The sequence below is a fragment of the Cebus imitator genome, unplaced genomic scaffold (genome assembly GCF_001604975.1).
Source record: "Cebus imitator isolate Cc_AM_T3 unplaced genomic scaffold, Cebus_imitator-1.0 Scaffold867, whole genome shotgun sequence".
NCBI classification, from domain to species: Eukaryota; Metazoa; Chordata; class Mammalia; order Primates; family Cebidae; genus Cebus; species Cebus imitator.
In genome coordinates this window covers 184,884-206,147 of record NW_016108182.1, presented here as the reverse complement: position 1 = coordinate 206,147, position 21,264 = coordinate 184,884, and the positions used below count along the sequence as shown (strand labels likewise).

Below are 21,264 nucleotides of genomic sequence, written 5' to 3'. Positions count from 1 at the left end.
GTTACCTGTAGTAACCTAGTTAAATACATGTCACCAGCTCTCTATAGTATTATCTTATTATTATAACAGGGAATCAGAATTTAGAGTGGTAAATCATGATTTTTCAGATTCGTGCCTTCACATCTTTTTTCTAATTACTTCTACTTAATTCGAATTCACTAGCAACCTACATACCACTAGATATCTATAGCACAAACTCATTTTGTCAAGGAAAGATAAGAATTTCGACTTGTTGAGGATTGCTTCTCAGGTTCCAGGCTTTTCTGAGGTTTTCTAGTTATCTCCAGTTCAGTAGTTACCTATGTACCCCTGGTTACATAAAACTAACTTATTATGCTAACAAGAAACAAGAAGTTGGTTATAGGAGGAAGGTGTTCTCCACTCCCTGGCTTTATTTATTATTGACTTTTTACAGGTGTGTGTTATTGAGCCACAGAGATGTTATGTAACCTGCTTGAAGTCATCCATTTGGGAAAAGTCCAGAGTTTGGATTTGAACCTATCCTGAGTATTATCCGTGATACAGAGGATGTTTGCTATCGTGCTATATGCTATAATTTTCTTTTGTAATTAGGAGCTGTAGTTATCACTATTTAACTAGTTTCCTGCATTCAAGCAGTTAACTATAGGACTGAGTCCAACAATGGACAAAAATGTGGTGTTGAAGAGAATGGTTAACTTCCTGAATTCAACCACTTTTTTTAGCAACTTGGTTTAAACTCATTATTCTAGATATCATCATTTATCCCTTGGTTACTAACGATGGAAGTACCACTAGATATCTATGGCACTAATTCGATATTCAAACAAGTGAAGGAAATTTTGAGCAGAATGATACTTTTATTTCTGTTTATCTCTAACTAACTAATTACAAGAGAACAATAATTATAGCATAATAGCAAAGGTTATTGAGCATGTCATCTGTGTCAGGAATAGTGCTCAGAGAATGGATTCAAATCCCAGCTCTGGACATTTTCCAGGTGAGTGACTTTGAACAGATTACTTAACATTTTGGTGACTCAATAACACCACCTGTAAAATGACAATAATAGCACATCCATGTCTACAAGGTTAAGAGGATTAAATATGTTAATATAAACAAATCACTTAGACCATTGCCTAGAACACAGTAAGAACCAGGTAAGTGTGAGCTACTGTTAGTATCATTTCAATTAATCTCCGCAACAGTTCCATTAGGTAGTTATTGTTATTACTCCATTTTACAGATGAGAAAATTGAAGCACAGGAGAAAAAGCAACTCACCAGGTTAGCTAGTTAGCAAATGACAAGCAATGCCATGATGCAGATGCCAGCAGTATGGCTCCAGGATCCCTGCCTTCATAAATCTAGGACATCAAACCCATCATTTGGGCCTACATTTACCTAGCTGTCACTCAATTACATACGTAACATTTGCAAGAAGTGAATCAATGTAACTAAAATTTTTAAGTAAATACTACCTTGACTGATACCCTGATGGGTAACACTCACCAAAGGAACACAGAAATGACTACTGAGGCTTTGAAGGCGCTGAAGCAAGTCATGGAAATCTCTGCTGTGAGATCCCACACGACTCCAATTCTGACAGGTGTCCTAGCTGGGCTAATGCACACCATAATTAAAACTATTGTAGGACTTTCACATAATAACTGATCTCAGGCCAAAATTCATCACAGGGTGTCTGGCCACGAGAAGGGTGAGGTCTGCAGAAGCCTGCAATAAGCAGCCTGAGGAGGAGACGTCATGGTTAACGTCAGGGACAGGCTGTGGGTGTGAAATTCCCCGACAGCTTTTTCAGAGTGAATTGGTCAACTAACCATCCTGTAGCTGGTTTTCTATCTACCCTCCAGGAACAGGAGACAGGAGAGACTTATCTGTCGGGCACACTGGGCAAAGTGAATGGGGTCTAGGGTACTTTTAGCAGCCTATGAAAATGGTTTAATTTATTGACTGTTTTTGTTGCCTTTTCTCTGTTTTTGAAGTGAGTTTTGACTTTAGGGAGTGAAAAATGGGATAAGTAAACCTCAGTTTATGGAAATTTCCCATTACCAGAGGGAATGTAATTTGTAGTGGAAAAATAAAATTAAACCAAACCAAACTGCGACTTCTATTTCCTGTACAAAATTAAGTATAAAATTAGATTCCCTCTAACAATGGTATCCTTTAGAGAACACTTCTGTGTGGAGTTATGTTGGGACTGAGTCTGACTTGAGAAGTATGCAAATTAATACACGAATGAGCTAGGATGAGAGACTGTTCAACTGTATTTAAAATAATTAAACCAGGGTAAGTTCTTAGCTAAAGGAGTGAACGTAAATATTCAGGCATTGTGGTAAAGGAATAAGTTACACACACAGAGAACACTATATGAGTAATCAATGTATGTTTAGTTTCACTGAGACTGATTGGGAGGAGAGAGCTTAGAAGTCCAAGTGCCTGGTGTTCCTGCTGGTGTTTTTAAGGGTCTGATGAAGCCACTTAGAAAGTGTCAGCCCTCAATTTTAAATTTCTGGATTACTTCAATTCGTAAGCCTGAATACAGTGCTAATATTGTCACATTACAGTGGGGGTGTGGGAGGCAGGTTTGCAAACTGGAAATTTACCTAAAAATTGGAAAAAACAAGAGCAATTTTGAAAAAGGTTCCACTCCCCTAAGAAGGGTGAAAAGGTTAAAGAAGAATTGGGTACACTCAAATATATACCTTGAAGATAAGGCACAAATTGAACTTTATGAGGGAATATTCTCTTGAGGAGTTTCTTTTTTTTTTTTTTTTTTTGAGACGGAGTTTCACTCTTGTTACCCAGGCTGGAGTGCAATGGCGCGATCTTGGCTCACCGCAACCTCCGCCTCCTGGGTTCAGGCAATTCTCCTGCCTCAGCCTCCTGAGTAGCTGGGACTACAGGCACTCGCCACCATGCCCAGCTAATTTTTTGTAGTTTTAGTAGAGACGGGGTTTCACCATGTTGACCAGGATGGTCTCGATCTCTTGACCTCGTGATCCACCCGCCTCGGCCTCCCACAGTGCTGGGATTACAGGCGTGAGCCACCGCGCCCGCCATCTTGAGGAATTTCTAACAACTGTTTTTTGTGGTACAGTGTTCTGTTTCTTTTTGTTTTTGTTTTCATTTTTTGAGATGAAGTCTCGCTCTGTCGCCAGGCTGGAGAGCAGTGGCATGATCATGGCTCACTGCAACCTTCCACTTCCCAAGTTCAAGCAATTCTTGTACCTCAGCGTCCCAAGTAGCTAGGATTACAGGTGCCTGCCACCATGCCTGGCTAAGTTTTGTATTTTTAGTAGAGATGGGATTTTACTGTGTTGCCCAGGCTGGTCTTGAATGCCTGACCTCAGGTGATCCACTGGCCTCAGCCTTCCAAAGAGCTGGGAGTACAGGCAGGAACCACCACTCCCTGCTGGTGGTACAGTTTTAAAGAGATGGATTTATGAAACTTAATTGGTGAAGAGCATGCTCAATTTTGACTAGATTCTTACCTGTGCTAATTTGAAATGCTTTTTTATTTTCCCATGCAGTGATGATTAACTTGTAAGTCATGGGATCAAAGGATTACTAAGATTACTTAAGCTGTATTAAGAGATAATTTTCCAAAACAAAAACAAAATCCAGGATGAGGTTAGGAGCCTCGCTCTGCAGTTCGTGTGAGTGCCGTGATGGAAAGGAGCTGCAGAACCGGTGCAGGTGACTTTTAGTGAATTTAGACCTAGTTAGCTCAATTTTCCTCAACTCTGCAGCTAAAATAGCAAGGTGATAGTCACAGCATTAGGACTCTTTTGTCCTAGCTAGATAGGCCACAAACTCTCTGGGACCCTGATGACCAAGCCTTTTCTTTGCAGTCTGTCTTGTTCACTCTGAAGAGTTTTCAGAGGATAAATGGCCCCTTAGACATCCTTGAGGAAACCTGATTAAAAATCTAACCTGCTCCTATTTATTTAGTTACTTCAGACTGAAGATTAGCTTCACAAATGGAGGGACCATTCCCTTTCATGTAACTGCAAATGGGGCCCACCTTATGCCTTGCTCAACTATTCCTCACAACCAGGGTGACACTATGAAGTGAGGCAGCTGGACACCCCGATGGTCCACTATCAATATACTGACATTTCTTTATCCTGTTACGAAGCACAGCGTTAACAGCAGGTACTGAGTGACATGTGTCCACTAGACTCACATGCAGGAGCTGGGAAAACACCCTTAAAGAAAATGAAAAGCAGAGAGACAAATCAATAAGCATAGTCCAAAACAGAACTGAAGAGAAGGTGTACAGCATTAACTTCCCTAAAATAGTTTACAAATAAGGAATTAGTTTCTCCCTGTGGAGTTTAAAACGCCAATGGCATGGAGTTACATGTTGTGGTTTTTTTCCTTATGATATTAATTGTTCAATATGCTAAATCGATCTCTTTATAAAACCTCTGATTGAAGGTTTGCGTTAAAAATAGAAGGGTCAGGTAGAGGAGATGTCAGGGGACATTAATTAATATTCCAAAATAACATGGCAATGGCCCTTTCCCCCTGGGCCACTGGGTAGGCATAATCTTGGATGGGCTTTATCACGTCATGCTTGATCCAGAGCCCTATTGGAGATGGGCTCTTCTGGAGCCACCACTGCCAAGGCTGCCTACACCACCCACACCTCCTCTGCTGTAGCCTTCCTTTGGCCTGGCCCCATTTGGCCTGGAATGATCCCCTGTCATCAGCTGCCATTTTGTAGTCCCTTCTCTAAGGTACGGTCTTCATGACAGTTTCCAAACTGTTTTTTCTGGCAGATTCTAATTGTATGGGGCACAACGTCAAGAGCAATTCACCAAATGCCTGTTAAGTAAATTGAATACACAAAGTCAGTGCCCCATTTTGTGTGTGTGTGGGGGGGGGGGGAGAGAGAGAGAGAGAGAGTGTGTGTGTGTGTGTGTGTGTGTGTGTGTGTGTGTGTGTGAGAGAGAGAGAGAGAGAGAGTGTGTGTGTGTGTGTGTGTGTGTGTGTGTGTGTGTGTCAAATGGGGCTAATAATGCATGGATGCGTATTTCTAAAGGAATGACATTGAAACAGAATGGTGAGGAGGCCTCTTTTCATGAGGTGACCTCCCCGAGTCAGCATGAACAGACCCTGCACTTCACAGAAGTCCTCCAGGTACTCGTGATGTGTTTACTGATCCACACGTTTTCTCCTCTGCTCTCCATCACTCCATCCTCACTCTTACCCTTTGGGACCACACACATATGAAAGATGAGGTGGGTGAGTCCCTAGTGAGAGACCTGTGTTTTCAGACAGAGTAGAGCTCCATCTGTTCTAATAGGAACATTCAGGCCCAACTTTGGACTCTAGGGGAAGCTTCCTAAGCGGCTACTCAATATTTATGGGAAGGTGGCAGGTAAACATTCATCCAATGTGCTCCAAATTCTGTCCACCACCCTCACTTTCTGTGGGGGACACAAAGGAATAGGAGCCATTGTGGCCCAAAGGTCCTGCTGCTTCAGAAGAGTCATGAGGGGAGACTCCACCAAAGCCAGAATGAGGCTGTTCTCCCTTTTCTCCTCCATCCCCAGCCCAGAAGGCATATTATTGCATATTCTCCAACTCGAAACGGAAAATCACAATGCCCAATGTATTTTGTTGCTCTCTTCATCCTTAAGAGATCTCGAATTCCTGCTAATTAAAAATAGAAAGGGAATATTTGGGATTGTTGACACTCAATGCAAGGAGATGGTTCCCTGAGCAGTGATCCAGACTCATGATTCACTGGAATCGGCAGCCATTTGTTCATGCTGTCTTCTTCCTGTGCAACTGCCAGAGAGAAAACAAGGAAAAGAAAAATGGGAGGGTGAAGGAGGCCAGGCCCACTTTGTTTCTGTTTTTGTTTTGTTTTTGATGGAGTCTTGCTCTATTACCCAGGCTGGAGTGCAGTGGCGTGATCTCAGCTTGCTGCAACCTCTGCCTCCTGGGTTCAAGTGATTCTCCTTTGTGGCAGGAGAATCCAGCCTCCCAGGTATCTGGGATTACAGGCATGCACCACCATGCCTGGATAATTTTTGTATTTTTAGTAGAGACAAGGTTTCACCATGTTGGCAAGGATGGTCTCAAACTCCTGACCTTGTGATCTGCCCGCCTTGGCCTCCCAAAGTGCTGGGATTATAAGCGTGAGCTACCGCACCTGGCCCAGGCCCTCTTTTTTAAAAAGCATTAAGTTCTTCTCCATACAGACTTTGCTTTTTGAGCAATCTCTAGCAATGCAAGGCTTCTCATTTGATATTAAAAGTGCTTAACTGTTAGCACCAAGGTTACACTATGAAGTGACTGCTAAGATAAGTGCCATGATTCCATCAGAATTTCCTCTCGCAGGGGTTAAATCAAAGTCCAGTTTCACAACATTTGTGTGTTCCCAGTGCAAAGCAAGGCTCTGTTTTCTTAGGAAAGCATGCGTTTTTTGCTGTGTTGTCCACTATTTCACTCTGGGACCTTCACAGTTGTGGATATGAAACGTCAGCAAAGCAGTTGCATGTAATATGGGACTTCTGCACAGAGAGGAGTTATTACTACCCAGAGGCCCCAGCACCTGGTGGGAGTGGGGAATAGCTAGGAATGCACCTGTGCATGCCCACTGCCATCCTCACCAGATAATTCTGAAACCAACACTTCTTATTTCCCAATGTGGGCACCTGTTATTTTTAAACATCAGCTTCCTCAATGTTATAAGTACCCTGAAAACAGAACTGCAGGATCTATAAAGATAAAAGCCACAGGATACTATCAGACTGAGTTCTGACCTCTTCTAACCTGTGTCCACAGTTGAGCACATGGCTTTGCCATATCGAGATTGAAAGCCGGAAAACTACTCCCCACAAATCCTGCAATGAACACCAACATTCAATCTGACACACACTAACAGAGCATTTTTTTTCATGCTCAGGCTGTTGGGAAAGAATACTGAATATCCTTTCCCAGAATTGATGGGGTCTTCAAGAGACATATATATATATACACTTTTTCTTTCAGACAGGTTCTCCCTCAGTCACCCAGGCTGGAGAGTGCAGTGGTGCAATCTCAGCTTACTGCAACCTGCACCTCTCAGGCTCAAGGGATGCTCTTGCCTCAGCCTCCCAAGTAGCTAGGACTACAGGCATGTGCCACCATGCTCGGCTGATTTTTGTATTTTTACTGGAGATTGGATTTCACCATGTTGCCCAGGCTGGTCTCGAACTTCCTGGGCTCAAGCAATCCACCCACTTCGGTGTCCCAAAGTGCCAGGATTACAGGCATGAGCCACCATGCCTGGCTGATATATGTAGCATTTTTTAATGCATTTCTGCTTTTTCCAGGTTCCACAAGAATTAAGGCATGTGGCAGAGGAAATATTCAAAAACACTGCTATGGATAATAATTTCCACTCTAAGTTTCAAAAAAGGGAAGTCTTCTAAATATAATCCCACAAAAAGCATGCATTTTAAAATGTACTTCAAATATTTCAGAGGCAAAGATCAGACTCGGCACAGTGCCTCACACATGTAATCCTAGCACTTTGGGAGGCTGAGGTGGGAGGATTGCTTGAGCGCATGAGTTCCAGACCAGCCAGGGCAATGTAGTGAGACTTCATCTCTCAAAAATAGATTTTTAAAAAAATATATTTAAAAAGGCAAAGATCATTAATTATTGTAATGCAAGTATTAAATTTTTGATTTAAAATATAACACTGGCTACCAGTAAATAGATTCATTCAAGATAGATGATCTTTGTACATATTAGTTTCAGCTGAAAAATTATGAACACAATCTCAGGCGGAGTCTAGTAGCTTCAGCATTCTATAGTAATCAAAAAATTTTGGGTTTTGCTTTCTGAAGTTTCTCTCTCTCTCTCTCTCTCTTTGAGACAAAGTCTGGTTCCTGGCCCAATCTCGGCTCAGTGCAACCTCTGTCTCCTGGGTTCAAGTGATTCTCCTGCCTCAGCCTCCCAAGTAGCTGGAACGACAGGTGCCAGTCACCACACCTAGGTAATTTTTGTATTTTTTAGTAGAAATGGGATTCCACCATGTTGCCCAGGCTGGTCTTGAACTCCTGATCTAAGTGATCTGGCTGCCTTGGCCTCGCAAATTGCTGGGATTACAGATGTGAGCCACTGTGCCTGGTCTGCTTTTTGAAATTTCTAGGGTTGTTTCACATCAAAAACATGTCTCCTTCAAGACAGGTATGAAAAAATGACTTTTTAAATAAAGAGAAGGGTTACAATAAACATATACAAACTAGGGGAATAGAGTTTGTTCTGAGTTGTTTTCAAAAGAATAAAAATACATTTGTCTGAATTCTAATCAAAGGGTGTTGTGCTTGCAACTGTGCATGCTCTGAGCACACCTGTGGTTGCGGTATTTTCCCATGCAGTCATTTGGTGCTGTGGTGACTCCTCTAAGAAACATTGGACTCCTTGAAGTGAAATAGTGGGGCTTAAATAGACTCCTTCAATGGACTTCCTAATTGTTAAGCCCAAGTAGGTCTCATTCGACTTCCTATAGTCCAGGGCATGGACTGGAGTTTTAAAGACTCTGAAAAGTGGCCGGGCACAATGAATGGCTCATGCCTGTAATTTCAACACTTTGGGAGGCTGAGGCGGGAAAGATCACTTGAGTCCAGGGGTTGGAGACCAGCATAGCCAACATGGTGAAACCTCATCTCTACTAAAAATACAACAATTAGCCCTGCGTAATGGTGTATGCCTGTAATCCCTGCTATTCAGGAGGCTAAGGCATGAGAATCACTTGAACCCAGGAGGTAGAGATTGCAGTGGCCTGAAATGGCATCAGTGCACCCAGCCTAGATGACAAGCCATGGGCAGTGGTATGGACCTGTAGACTCAGTTACTCAGGAGGCTGAGGTGGGAGAATCACTCAAGGCCAAGAGTTCAATGCCAGCCTGGGCAACATAACAAGACCCCTGTCTTAAAAAAAAAAAAAAAAGTGGCCATCCTTTGAAGTCAGTTGCTATAACACAACCCTCACTACATATCCCTCATTCTAAGAATGCTACAGGACATCAGCTTTATTTTGGGATTCCTTGGAAACTTTCCTTTTACTCCAGCCCATTAAGCCAAGGCAGTAGCGTGTCTCAAGGAGAATGGATCCTTGTCCCTTCATTTTACAGATTCAGGGTGCAGACCCAGAGCAGTAGAGTAGTCTCCCCAAGAAGGCACACAGAGTTCATCCCAGAGAAGACTAACCATTTAATGATCATTCCCTCCCCTGGGTCCTGAGTCCTATGGACAGTACACACAAACCCAGGTTCAGCTCCGCAGCACTTAACCACCTCCATCCTGCACAAAACTCTCCTTCAAAGGGCTGAAAACTCAAGGATCCCACTCAAGCTGAAGCACTGTGTCATTTTACCTCTAGGAAAAGTAATCAACCTCTCTTGAAGGTAGTAAGTGTCCTTGTGTCAACACTTCCAGGCCTTGAGAGGTTGATACAATTTGTACCCTCTTCAGAAAAGGCCAAATATGCTTCATCTGCAACAGTTCTCATTTCTCCCAATCTTTTTGCAAAGCAAAATCTGCCAACCGAAAACATAACCCATGAGCAAAAGCCACTTCTGTGCTTTTTTAGGAAAGCAGTCTAACAGCTTGGAAACTGTTATTATGCAATTAGTATTTGTTTCGAAATTGGTAATTTATATTTTGCCTCAGTCAGTATCACACTTCATATCCCAGATATCAGCACGGAACTATGGGGCAGGGAACCCGAGTGCAATTGAGGCAGAAGAATAAGATCTGGAGGCAGGGAATCTAAGGCCACTTCACAATGACTTCCTAGAACTAAATTAAAAGGAAAACTCTAACTTTCCACGCCTAAGTAACAAAATGACAAGTGGCTACTCCCTTTGCAAACCCCCATCTTTTCTGCACTGGCAGATGGGAAATTGAAAGTATCTCTGATTGGCTCTTTTTTTGCTCTCTGCAACCAATCAGACTGATTGCAGGCCACCACTTCATTTACATAAGGTGAACATCAAGTGGCCAGTGGAAAACCTCTAGGGGGTACTTGGACCAGCGAAGATTCTGTAACTGGGCCCTTCAGCGGCTGCTTGGGTCTGCTTCACCTTGTGGACTGTACTTTCGTTTTCAATACATTTCTGCTTTTGTGGCTTGTTTCATTGCTTTGTTTCTGTGTTTTGTCCAATTCTTTGTTCAAAACCCAGGAACCTGGACACCCTCTTCTGGTAACACAGTATAAACAAAATTTAATTATCAACTACACACCAATGGGCTGGGTTCCCCCATACAAAGTGTACATCTTTTTAAAATTATTTTTTGTAGAGACCAGGTCTCAGTTTGTTACCCAGGCTGGTTTCAAACTCCTGGCCTCAAGCAATCCTCCTACCTTAGCCTTCCAAAGTGCTGGAATTACAGGCATGAGCTACCACATCCAGCCAAAGGGTAGATCGTAAAGTGAATGTGTGAATTCCTAACATGTATATGCCAGTATTTTAGATTCTGGGAATACAAAAGATGCCTCATACACCGCTCTTACTTTCACAAACAAAAGACACAGAAGATTGAAGTGGTGACATTCAGGCATAGGCACCACAACTGATTTGCCTAGACTCATCCCAAGCACAGCACCCAGACAAAATTAGGGCCACTATGAGATGTGCAGATTTGGAGCATGACTTTTTCCTATGCTAGGCCCAAGAATTCTGGATTAAGAAGAAAAAAAATGGAAGCAAGGTAGAAAGCAAGGAAGAATCTCAGGAAGAATCTTTGTCCATTTCTTTTTTGAACAAGGGGAAAAAAGATGAAACAAAAGATGTTTTAAAATCAGAAATGGAAAAGGAGGCTGTGGAAACCTAGGCGAGAAAGAAACCCATGGCAATGACTGGGCCCAGAGCTGATGTTCACTTTTAGGTAGCTATTTAGTAAAGGGGAGCTGTGAATAGGGCATCCTCTGAGAGTTAGCCAGTGCGGCACAAACAGATGGCTCTGAGCCGGGCGCGGTGGCTCATGCCTGTAATCCCAGCACTTTGGGAGGCCGAGTCAGGTAGACCACGAGGTCAGGAGATCAAGACCATCCTGGCCAACATGGTGAAACCCCGGCTCTTCTAAAATACAAAAAACTAGCTGGGCGTGGTGGCGCGGCCTGTAGTCCCAGCTACTTAGGAGGCTGAGGCAGGGGAATCGCTTGAACCTGGGAGGCGGAGGTTGCAGTGAGCTGAAATCGTGCCACTGCACTCCAGCTTGGGTGACAGAGTGAGACCCTGCCTCAAAAATTAAAAAATTAAATAACACTTCTTGGGGAAAAAAATACAGGCCGGACGCGGTGGCTCACACCTATAATCCCAGCACTTCAGGAGGCCGAGGCTGGCGGATCGCTTGAGCCCAGGAGTTCGAGATCAGCCTGGGCAGCAAGGTGAAACCCTATCTCTCCCCCACCTACCTAAAAAAAAAATTAACCGGGCTTGGTGTCGCAGGCGCCTGTAGTCCCAGCTACTCAGGAGGCTGAAGTGGGAGGATTGCTTGAGCCCAGGACGTGGAGGTTTGCAGTGAGCCGAGATCCGGCCACTGTACTCCATACTGGGCAACAGAGTGAGTCCCAGTCTCAAAACAAAACAAAAAAACCAAAAACCTCCTTTTGCTGGGGCATACTGGTGGAGACAGGTGGCTAAGGGATAAGTAAGCAGTTTTTGTTCTCTAGGCTGGAAACTTAATTGGCGTTTATCAGGCCCGAGTCATTAACAAAATTTGTGCCGTTTAAGCAAACAGGGCAATATGGGGCTTAGACATCATAGCTCATCCCCAGTCACGAAAAGTCCTCCTTATTTGCTTGGTATTGGAAAGAAAAAGAAAATTTACATTCATACTTTCGTTTTAGTTTTTGTTTGAGATGGAGTCTCGCTCGGTCACCCAGGCTGGAGTGCAATGGTGCGATCTCGGCTTACTGCAACCTCCGCCTCCTGGGTTCAAGAGATTCTCCTGCCTCAGCCTTCCAGGAACCTTGGATTACAGGCATGCGCCACCACGCCCGGCTAATTTTTGTATTTTTAGTAGAGACGGGGTTTCACCATGTTGGTCAGGCTAGTCTCGAACTCCTGACCTTGTGATCTGCCTGCCTCGGCCTCCCAAAGTGCTGGGATTATAGGCGTGAGCCACCGCGCACGGACACATTCATACTTTCATACATCACACACACACACACACACACACACACACACATATTTATATATAATTACACACAGAAAGCACATGAAACACAAGCAGAATTAACTGTTGTTCATACAGCCACTCATTGAAATGTATACTGTATACTGTGTTTGAAATAATATACTCGGCTGAGCGCGGTGGCTCACGCCTGTAATCCCAGCACTTTGGGAGGCCGAGGCGGGCGGATCAGGAGGTCAGGAGTTCGAGACCATCCTGGCCAACATGGTGAAACCCCGTCTCTACTAAAAATACAAAACTTAGCTCGGCATGGTGGTGGGTGCCTGTAATCTCAGCTACTCGGGAGGCTGAGGCAGGAGAATCGCTAGAACCCCGAAGGCGGAGGTTGCAGTGAGCCGAGACCGCGCCATTGCACTCCAGCCTGGGCGACAGAGCGAGACTCGGTCTCAAAAAAAAAAAAAAAAAAAAAAAAAAAAAAAAAAAAAAAAGAAATATATACTCAATGAAATATACTTCCTTTCAGGTGTTTCAAGTTCAAGGCTGAGAAAGGATTTGGTCTCTTCCTTAGGCTTGAGGAGCCTCACTCGGAACTGGAAGGATGCATGCAATCTAGTTGCCCCACCGGCTTATTTATATCGATACACATATCGCTTCCGGTCGGCGACGCATGCGTAGGTCCGGGGAAGGGTTTTGCAGACGTACAGGGAACTGTTTGCAAGGTTTCCTCAGATTTGGGGGTGTTCCGCAGTGGCGGGTCTCGGGACCCAAGGAAACAGAGCTCTTCCTAGGCTCGCGAGAGCGCCCCCTTCTCCCACGGCTGCTGGGCTCACCCAGTAGCAATGGCTCCGGTGTCCGGCTCGCGCAGCCCGGATGGGGAGGTCTCGGGTTCGGGAGGAAGACGTCGCAGTTCGTCGAAGAGTCCGAAGCCCAGCAAATCTGCCCGCTCCCCGCGGGGCCGCCGCTCTCGCTCGCACTCTTGCTCTCGGTCCGGGGACCGGAATGGACTCAGCCATCAGCTAGGTGGCCTCAGCCAAGGCTCCCGAAACCAGTCCTACCGCTCACGCTCGCGGTCGCGTTCTCGAGAGCGGCCCTCTGCGCCCCGGGGCATCCCCTTCGCTTCTGCCTCCTCGTCAGTCTATTATGGCAGCTACTCGCGCCCCTACGGGAGCGACAAGCCTTGGCCTAGCCTCCTCGACAAGGAGAGGGAGGAGAGCCTGCGGCAGAAGTGAGTGAGACCGCCGCACTTTCTCTTGTACGAGCCTACGTGCCTTTGGAGTCCGATCTATCATTCATTCCGCTTCTGACTATTCGCATTTCGCTCACTCTGCTTGCCTTGCGCCCATTTTCATTCCTTTCTTTAATCCACCCACGGCAACCCTTTATTCGTCCTTTTCTTCCGTTACGTTTTCCCTTACCCTCAGGCCCCTTCATATGGTACCCTATTCTCCCGCTACCCGCTTCCGCCTCTTGTCTTGTTAGCAGATAATGCTGACAGCCTCAGACCTACCAAAATTGTAGCCTTTCCTTGGTTGTGTCATTATCATTCGTGAACATATTTGTATTCCCCACTAGACTGAGCTCGTGGAGGAGCCTGTGATCAGAGAAGAGTTCTGATCACAGAATTTTACGTGCCTAGTACTTAATAGGCGCTCAACCATTGCTTGTTGAAGGAACTCACAGGTCTGAGATAACAGGATATATATGTAGAAGTGTTTTGTGGGGAATTAGGAAGGGATGAAATCAAGAGTTTTAAGTTGGATAGGAAATAAACCTTCCCCTCAGACAGGACGATTAGATGCCTGTAGGGAAAGTGATCTGATAAGCTGTAGATAACCCTACCTTGAGAAGCCTTGTTAAGTGGTCTCAACCTTGACCACGAAAAGTGATGCCAGGATGAGACTAGACCTCTAATGAAAGTGAATATTGGAATGGAAGAATGCATAGTTTGGGGGTTGTTTTGTTTTGTTTTTGAGACAGGGTCTAGCTCTGTTGCCCAGTCTGGAGTGCAGTGGTGCGATCTTAGCTCACTGGAGCTTCAACCTCCTTGGGCTCCTATAGTCCTATAGCTGGGACTATAGGCGTGCACCACCACGCCCGGCTTATTTTTGTATTTTTTGGTAGAGACAGGGTTTCACCCTGTTGCCCAGGCTGGTATCAAATTCCTGGGGTCAAGTGATCCTCCTCCCTTGGCCTCCCAGATTGCTGGGATTACAGGTGTGACCACATGCCTGGCTGGCCGAGCCTGTCCTTTTCATCACCATACTTCATTACCTCCCACTGCCGGAAGAAAAAGAATCAAGACTTCTCCCAACTGTTGGAACTTTAACCTGTCCCTCAATGCCTGTAATATTTCTAATTTTCTCATTTTTAAGCATATGTTTACATAAATAACTTAGTACAGTGCCTGAGACATAATTTAACAGTTAGAAAACATAAGACACAACAATAATTATGAACCTTTTCTTTTCTCCTTAAAACTATCCATTTTTGGCTGGGTGGAGAGGTTCATGCCTGTAATCCCAACACTTTAGGAGGCCAAGGCAGGAGGATCACTTGAATCTAGGAGTTCAAGACCAGCCTGGGCAATATAGGGATACCCGGTCTCTACAAAGAAATTTTTTTAAATTAGCTGGGCATGGTGGCACGTGCTTGTAGTTTCAGCTACTGGGGAGGCTGAAGTGGGAGATCACTTGAGCTGGAGAGGTCAGGCTGCAGTGAGCCATGATCTTACCACTGCACTCCAGCTTGTGTGACAGGGAGATCCTGTTTCAAAAAAAAAGAAAAGGAAGAAAGAAAGAAAGGAAAAGGACAAGCTCCAGAATCAGACTGAGTATGAATCCCTTATTTGCCACTTAATAGCTGTGTGACCTTGGTCAAGTTACTTAACCTCTCTGAGCTCCATTTGTTCATCATTAAAAAGGGGATAAAATAAGTACTAAGGATTTGGGGATTGTAATAATTAGGTGCCTGGAACATAATTATTGCATTAGTGTTAGCTATTAATGTTTCATGTATGGGAGTAAAAACAGTAAAAACAGTCCTGAGTTAGGTTGGAGACCTATCTCTCCAAAGTAAATTTTCCGGAAAAGTATCCACAGGCTATGTCAATCAAAAAGTAAATGGTTTCTTCTTAGAGAATCCTCACCAAAAGATGTCAGAACTGCTTGGATGAAACTTGCATATGTTTATTTAGAAAATAAATAATTTATCTTTTTTTTTTTTTTTTTTTGAGATGGAGTCTCACTCTGTCTCCCAGGCTGGAATGCAGTGATGTGATCTCGGCTCACCACAACCTCTGCCTCCCGGGTTCAAGTGATTCTCCTGCCTCAACCTCCTGAACAGCTGGGATTACAGGCATGTGTCACCACACCCAGCTAAATTTTGTATTTTTAGTAGAGATAGGGTTTTGCTATGTTGGCTAGGCTGGTCTCAAACTCCTGACCTCAGGTGGTCTGCCTGCCTCAGCTTCCCAAAGTCCTGGGATTACAGGCATGAGCCACCTCGCCCGGCCAATAATTTATCTTAACAATGCAGATGAAACCAGGGGGCAACAGGTATGACAACAGAACTTCCTGCTGTTAACAGTCTGGTAGACCTTCCTCCCCCCATATCCGTAAATTCCAAGTACGGCTATAAGTATGTCACCTTTTAGATTGTCTGTTACTTCAGGCCAGAAACCCTCTCAATCTTACTCTGCATAGTTATACCTTTCCCCTGATTAAGGAAGCAAAAACAATTTATTTAAACACTCATTCCAATTATATTTATTTTGTAAGGATTTTAAAAAACAAATGGAGTTGCTGGGCGAGGTGGCTCACACCCACCTGTAATCCCAGCACTTTGGGAGGCCGAGGCGGGCAGATCACCTGAGGTCAGGAGTTCAAGACGAGCCTGGCCAACATAGTGAAACCTTGTCTCTACTAAAAATACAGAAATTAACTGGGTGGTGATGGGTGCCTTTAATCTCAGCTACTCAGGAGGCTGAGGCAGGAGAATTGCTTGAAACTGGGGGGTAGAGGTTGCAGTGAGCCAAGATTGTGCCATTGCACTCTAGCCTGGGCAACAAGGGCGAAACTCTGTCTCAAAAAAAAAAGGGGGGGGGAATCAAAAGCAGCTAAACTTTGAGGGAATTAGCCTTAGTCTTTGTTTTGTTTTGTTTTTAGTTTATGAGTAATAGCAAACATTAAAACAAGAAACCACAGGCATAAAACAAAAGAAGTAAAGCTTAGTGTCCTTCAGAGACTAGATAGAAAATGCGCTCCTTTTGCAAAAAGGAACTAAGAGGGAACAAACCTTGTATCTCATTGAGTATAGTTCTTTTGTTGTTGTTTTTTGGTGTTTTTTTGGTTTTTTTTTTTGACAGAGTTTTGCTGTGTCACACAGGCTGGAGTGCAGTGGCATGATCTTGGCTCACTGCAACCTCTACCTCTCGGGTTCAAGGGATTGTCTAGCCTCAGCTTCCTGAATAGCTGAGACTACAGGCGCATGTCACCACGTCCAGCTAATTTTTGTATTTTTTTTAGTAGAGACAGGGTTTCACCATGTTGGCCAGGCTGGTCTCAAACTCTTAACCTCAGGTGATCCACCGACCTTGGCCTCCCAAAGTGCTGAAATTAACAGGCATGAGCGACCGTACCTGGCCCTGAGTATAGTTTTTGTTAAATAAAACTTTTTAACTAGGTGCAGTGGCTCATGCCTGTAATCCCAATGCTTTGGGAGGCTGAGGCGGAAGGATTGCTTGAAGCTAGGAGTTCGAGACTAGCTGGGGCAACAAAGCAAGACCTCATCTCTACAAAAAATAAAAAGCATTTTTTTTCCAGCTGGGTGTGATGGCTCATGCCTATAATCCCAGCACTTTGGGAGGCCGAGGTGGGTGGATCATGAGGTCAAGAGTTTGAGACCAGCCTGGTCAACATGGTAAAACCCCATCTCTACTAAGAATACAAAAATTAGACAGGTGTGGTGGCACGTGCCTGTAATCCCAGCTACTCAGGAGGCTGAGGTTGGAGAATTGCTTGAACCCGGGAGGTGGAGGTTGCAGTGAGCCAAGATCGAACCACTGCACTCCAGTAAAAAAAAAAAAAAGCTGTTCTTTCATTTTCAGAACTTCAGTTGATTTCTACGCCTAATGCATCATTTGTATTTTCTTCATTAATTCCTTGGTTTCTGAAAACCGAAGGTTTGACCAAATCAAAGGAGACTTCTCTTCACCTTTCGTAAATCTGTAAACAAATGAAGTTATTTCCGAATGTGAAACTGTTTCTGTCACATATTACAGATGATGAAATAAGCAGTTAAGAGCTAAGTCATGCATTCAGCAGAAGGGATGCACTTGACAGTCACCCAGACCATCATTTCTATAGTCTGTGCCATTTGATAGTATCATCAGAACATCAGACCTTAAGTGATGAGTTTTTATTTAAACTAAGTTTTTATTCATGTTCAAAATGTAAAGGGGAAAAAGGCTTAACTAGACTCCTATTGAATTGGATTGTATATTTAGGAAACAACTCAGCCATTGAGTTATAATTTACATGTCTTTTTCTGCTAGGAGATTAAGTGAGAGAGAGAGAATTGGAGAATTGGGAGCTCCTGAAGTATGGGGACTTTCTCCAAAGAATCCTGAACCAGAGTAAGTGATTTAAAAATATCTTTTTAAAATGTTATAACATGTGTTTAAATTTTGAGTGTATTGTCAAAATGTTTAAGTGAAGAACTTTAAATATATCTCATATTTTTCTTCTTTCTTGTGATTTTTGTTCTTCTACCCCTTAAGTTTTAAAAACATAGAACATATGTAAAGATTAAAACATGTTGCTAGTAGATTTTAGCATAATCTAAAATAATTCAGGGGGCGTGAATTTCCCGTTAATAGAAAGGTTCATTGTTAAATAATACACCTATTATTTTAAATTGTTTTTTCTCAACTAAGTAGAAGATTGCATGTCAGATGTTAGCCTTACAAAGAGATTTTTTTTTTTTTTTTTTGAGAGGGAGTCTCACTCTGTTGCCCAGGCTGGAGTACAATGGCGCAGTCTTGGCTCACCAAAACCGCCGCCTCCCAGGTTCAAGTGATTCTCCTGCCTCAGCCTCTTGAGTAGCTGTGATTACAGGCGCTTGCCACCACGCCAGCTAATTTTTGTATTTTTAGTAGAGACGGGATTTCACCATGTTGGCCAGGCTGATCTCAAACTCCTGACCTCGTGATCCACTTGCCTCAGGCTCCCAAAGTGCTGGGATTACAGGTGTGAGCTGCCACACCCGGCCTACAAAGAAACTTTTTTAAATGAATATACCAGTATGGTTTTTTTTAGTTAATATTCCTATATCCAATACTGTCTGCAGGCTTCATGCTTTTTCTTTTTTCTCTGATGCTACTCATAAGTTTCTTCTTCCCTCTCCTCTATTTCTGTGCCAACTTTAGGTTGAGACAATGTGCTTCACAGGTAAACCTGTAATTTATGACTGGATAATAAAGCATTGCTATGTGAAACTTGTTCTTTTTTTTAATTTTTATTTATTTATTTATTTTGAGACAGAGTCTTGCTCTGTCTCTAGGCTGGAGTATAGTGGTGCAATCTCAGCTCACTGCAACCTCCACCTCCCAGGTTCAGGCAGTTCTCTTGCCTCAGCCTCCCTAGTAGCTGGGACTACAGGCATGCACCACCACACACAGCTAATTTTTGTATTTTTCGTAGAGATGGGATCTCATCATGTTGGCCAGGCTGGTCTCGAACTCCTGACTTCGTGATCCGCCCACCTCAGCCTCCCAAAGTGCTGAGATTACAGGTGTGAGTCACCGTGCCCGTCCTGAAACCTGTTCTTACAGATACATTTAGAAAATGCTTGAAGAGGCCAGGTGCAGTGGCTCATGCATATAATCCTAGCACTTTGGGAGGCCAAGGCAGGTGGATTCCTTGAGCCCAGGAGTTCAAGACCAGCCTGGGCAACATAGCAAGACCCCTGTCTCTGTTTAAAATAAAAAAAGAAAATGCTTGAAGAACCTGAATGCATTGAATTGGAGTTGGAAGGAACTCTAAAAATAATTTTCTAGACAATATTTCAATTACTGCAAGTGTGATCTTCAGAGGAAAAGATTATATGATGTGGAAACTCCTTTTCTAAACTATTGTAGAATTTGAATAATACTCATTTTTACAATTCTCTGCAGCAAATCAAAATCTCTTTAGACTGTAGTTTGTTAGGTTCTTGCTCTGAGGAGACAGAACAGTTGCTGCTTTACCATTTGTCTTTTATGTGCTTAGAATAAAATTATGAAGTCTTTCTTTAACCTTCTTTTATCCAGTTTCTTTAATCTTTCCTTATGGTTCTTGTTTCTCTACTTTTTCCCTATGGTTTCTTCTGAAAAATCTAAATCCTCCATGCTGCTTTGTTTAAATAGCACTCTGTAAACTCTAAAGTGTTACAAAGGCAGTAGACCCTTGAACTCCATGTTTAAGAAAGTAGTCCAGTGCTTGCTTTGTTGTTATTGTTGTTGTTTTGGTTTTTTTGATTCCCAAGTTCTGCCTCAGGATCGCCAATGCTTGCTTTTAATGGTTCTTGGACAATCAGTGCTGTTACTGAAAAATTTGGGGTTCATATTTTTACACGCCATGGTCCATATCTCATCACTTTCCTAATTCTTATAACCATTTTGTTTAAATTCAGTTCTGATGAACATACACCAGTAGAGGATGAAGAGCCAAAGAAAAGCACTACTTCAGCTTCTACTTCGGAAGGTATTTAAAAGAAAAAAAAAGAAAGAAAAAACCCAGAGAGTATTTTTAAAATACAAAGCTATTTTATTGAGAGGTTTAAAAAAATCCAGGTTTTTTTGGGGTTTTGTTTGTTTTTTTGAGATGGAGTCTTACTTTGTCACCCAGGCTGGAGTGCCGTGGTGTGATCTTGGCTCACTGCAACCTCTGCCTCCCAGGTTCAAGCTATTCTCCTGCCTCAGTCTCCTAAGTAGCTGGGATTACAGGCACAAGCCACGGCCAGCTAATTTTTGTGTTTTTAGTAGAGATGGGGTTTCACCATGTTGGTCAGGCTGATCTTGAACTCCTAACTTCGTGATCCACCCACCTTGGCCTCCCAAAGTGCTGGGATTACAGGTGTGAGCCACTGCGCCCCACCTAAAAAATCAGTTTGTAAATAGTTGAACATTAGACTTTGCTTTTACTCAAATTGCCCATCATCTTTTTCTTTTGATGTTGAGAAATAATTTTTTAGAATATAACTTTTTATTTGTATTTTCTTAGAAGAAAGAAAGAAGAAGAAGAAGTCTAGCCATTCAAAAGAAAGGTCCAAGAGAAGGAGAAAGAAAAAATCTTCAAAAAGAAAACACAAGAAGTATTCTGAAGATAGTGACAGTGACTCTGATTCTGAAACAGACTCCAGTGGTAAGAAAGCCAACAGCGTTCTGCAAGCCTTGCTTCAAAACTAGTTTTACTTCTTAAAACATATTTTAGAAGAAGTTTCCTGAAAACAATAGTAGCACTAAAGAGTTTTTGAACACTTGCTAACCTTGTGCCAGGCACCCCATTAAATGCTTTATATTCATTATTGCCATTTAATCCATACAGTAGCTTTAGGGTACATCTTATAGATGAGGAAGTGGAGACAGAGCAGGTTATAAGTACTATTCCCAAGGTCACACAGTTGGGATTCAAACCTAAGTGATCTGACTCTAGATTGGATGTGCATAGTTGTACAAGGCATGTGCCACCAGACCAAGTCAGGGGGTTGGGCTGTACCAAAGTAAGCCTTACAGGGCTGCATTAGCCCAGTGGAAGGGCTCTTTTGTGTAATTCTCATGCCCAGTGGGCACTGCTGTACAGTTTTCAAAAAGGCATGCCCTTTAGATTGGCTGCCACATCTGGGGTAGTGCATCACAAAAAGCTACCTTGTTTGTGCCCTCTCCTGGCTAACGATTGACCAGAGGGTGCTTCCTCTGGATTGTCATATTACACAAAGGCTCTGCCTCCTCTGATATTGCCCCGGTTTCCTGGTTCCCCAATGTCACTTTACTTCCTTGCTGTTGGAATACCAAACTTTCTTAAAGCACACATCTAAGCATGTCAGCCCCATACTCAAAATCCTTCCATAGTTCTCCATAGCC

General features: G+C 43.3%; 1 protein-coding gene across 1 annotated transcript; it reads left to right on the top strand.

The window, feature by feature from the left end:
* The first annotated feature begins 12,821 nt into the window (after positions 1 to 12,821).
* Positions 12,822 to 20,847, top strand: LOC108297996 (NF-kappa-B-activating protein-like). The gene is made up of 4 exons (XM_017520710.2): positions 12,822 to 13,371; positions 17,698 to 17,778; positions 19,815 to 19,885; positions 20,405 to 20,847. Exons 1-4 carry the CDS (start codon positions 12,986 to 12,988, stop codon positions 20,587 to 20,589), a joined length of 723 nt encoding a protein of 240 aa, XP_017376199.1. The 5' UTR covers positions 12,822 to 12,985; the 3' UTR covers positions 20,590 to 20,847.
* The last annotated feature ends 417 nt before the right edge of the window (positions 20,848 to 21,264 follow it).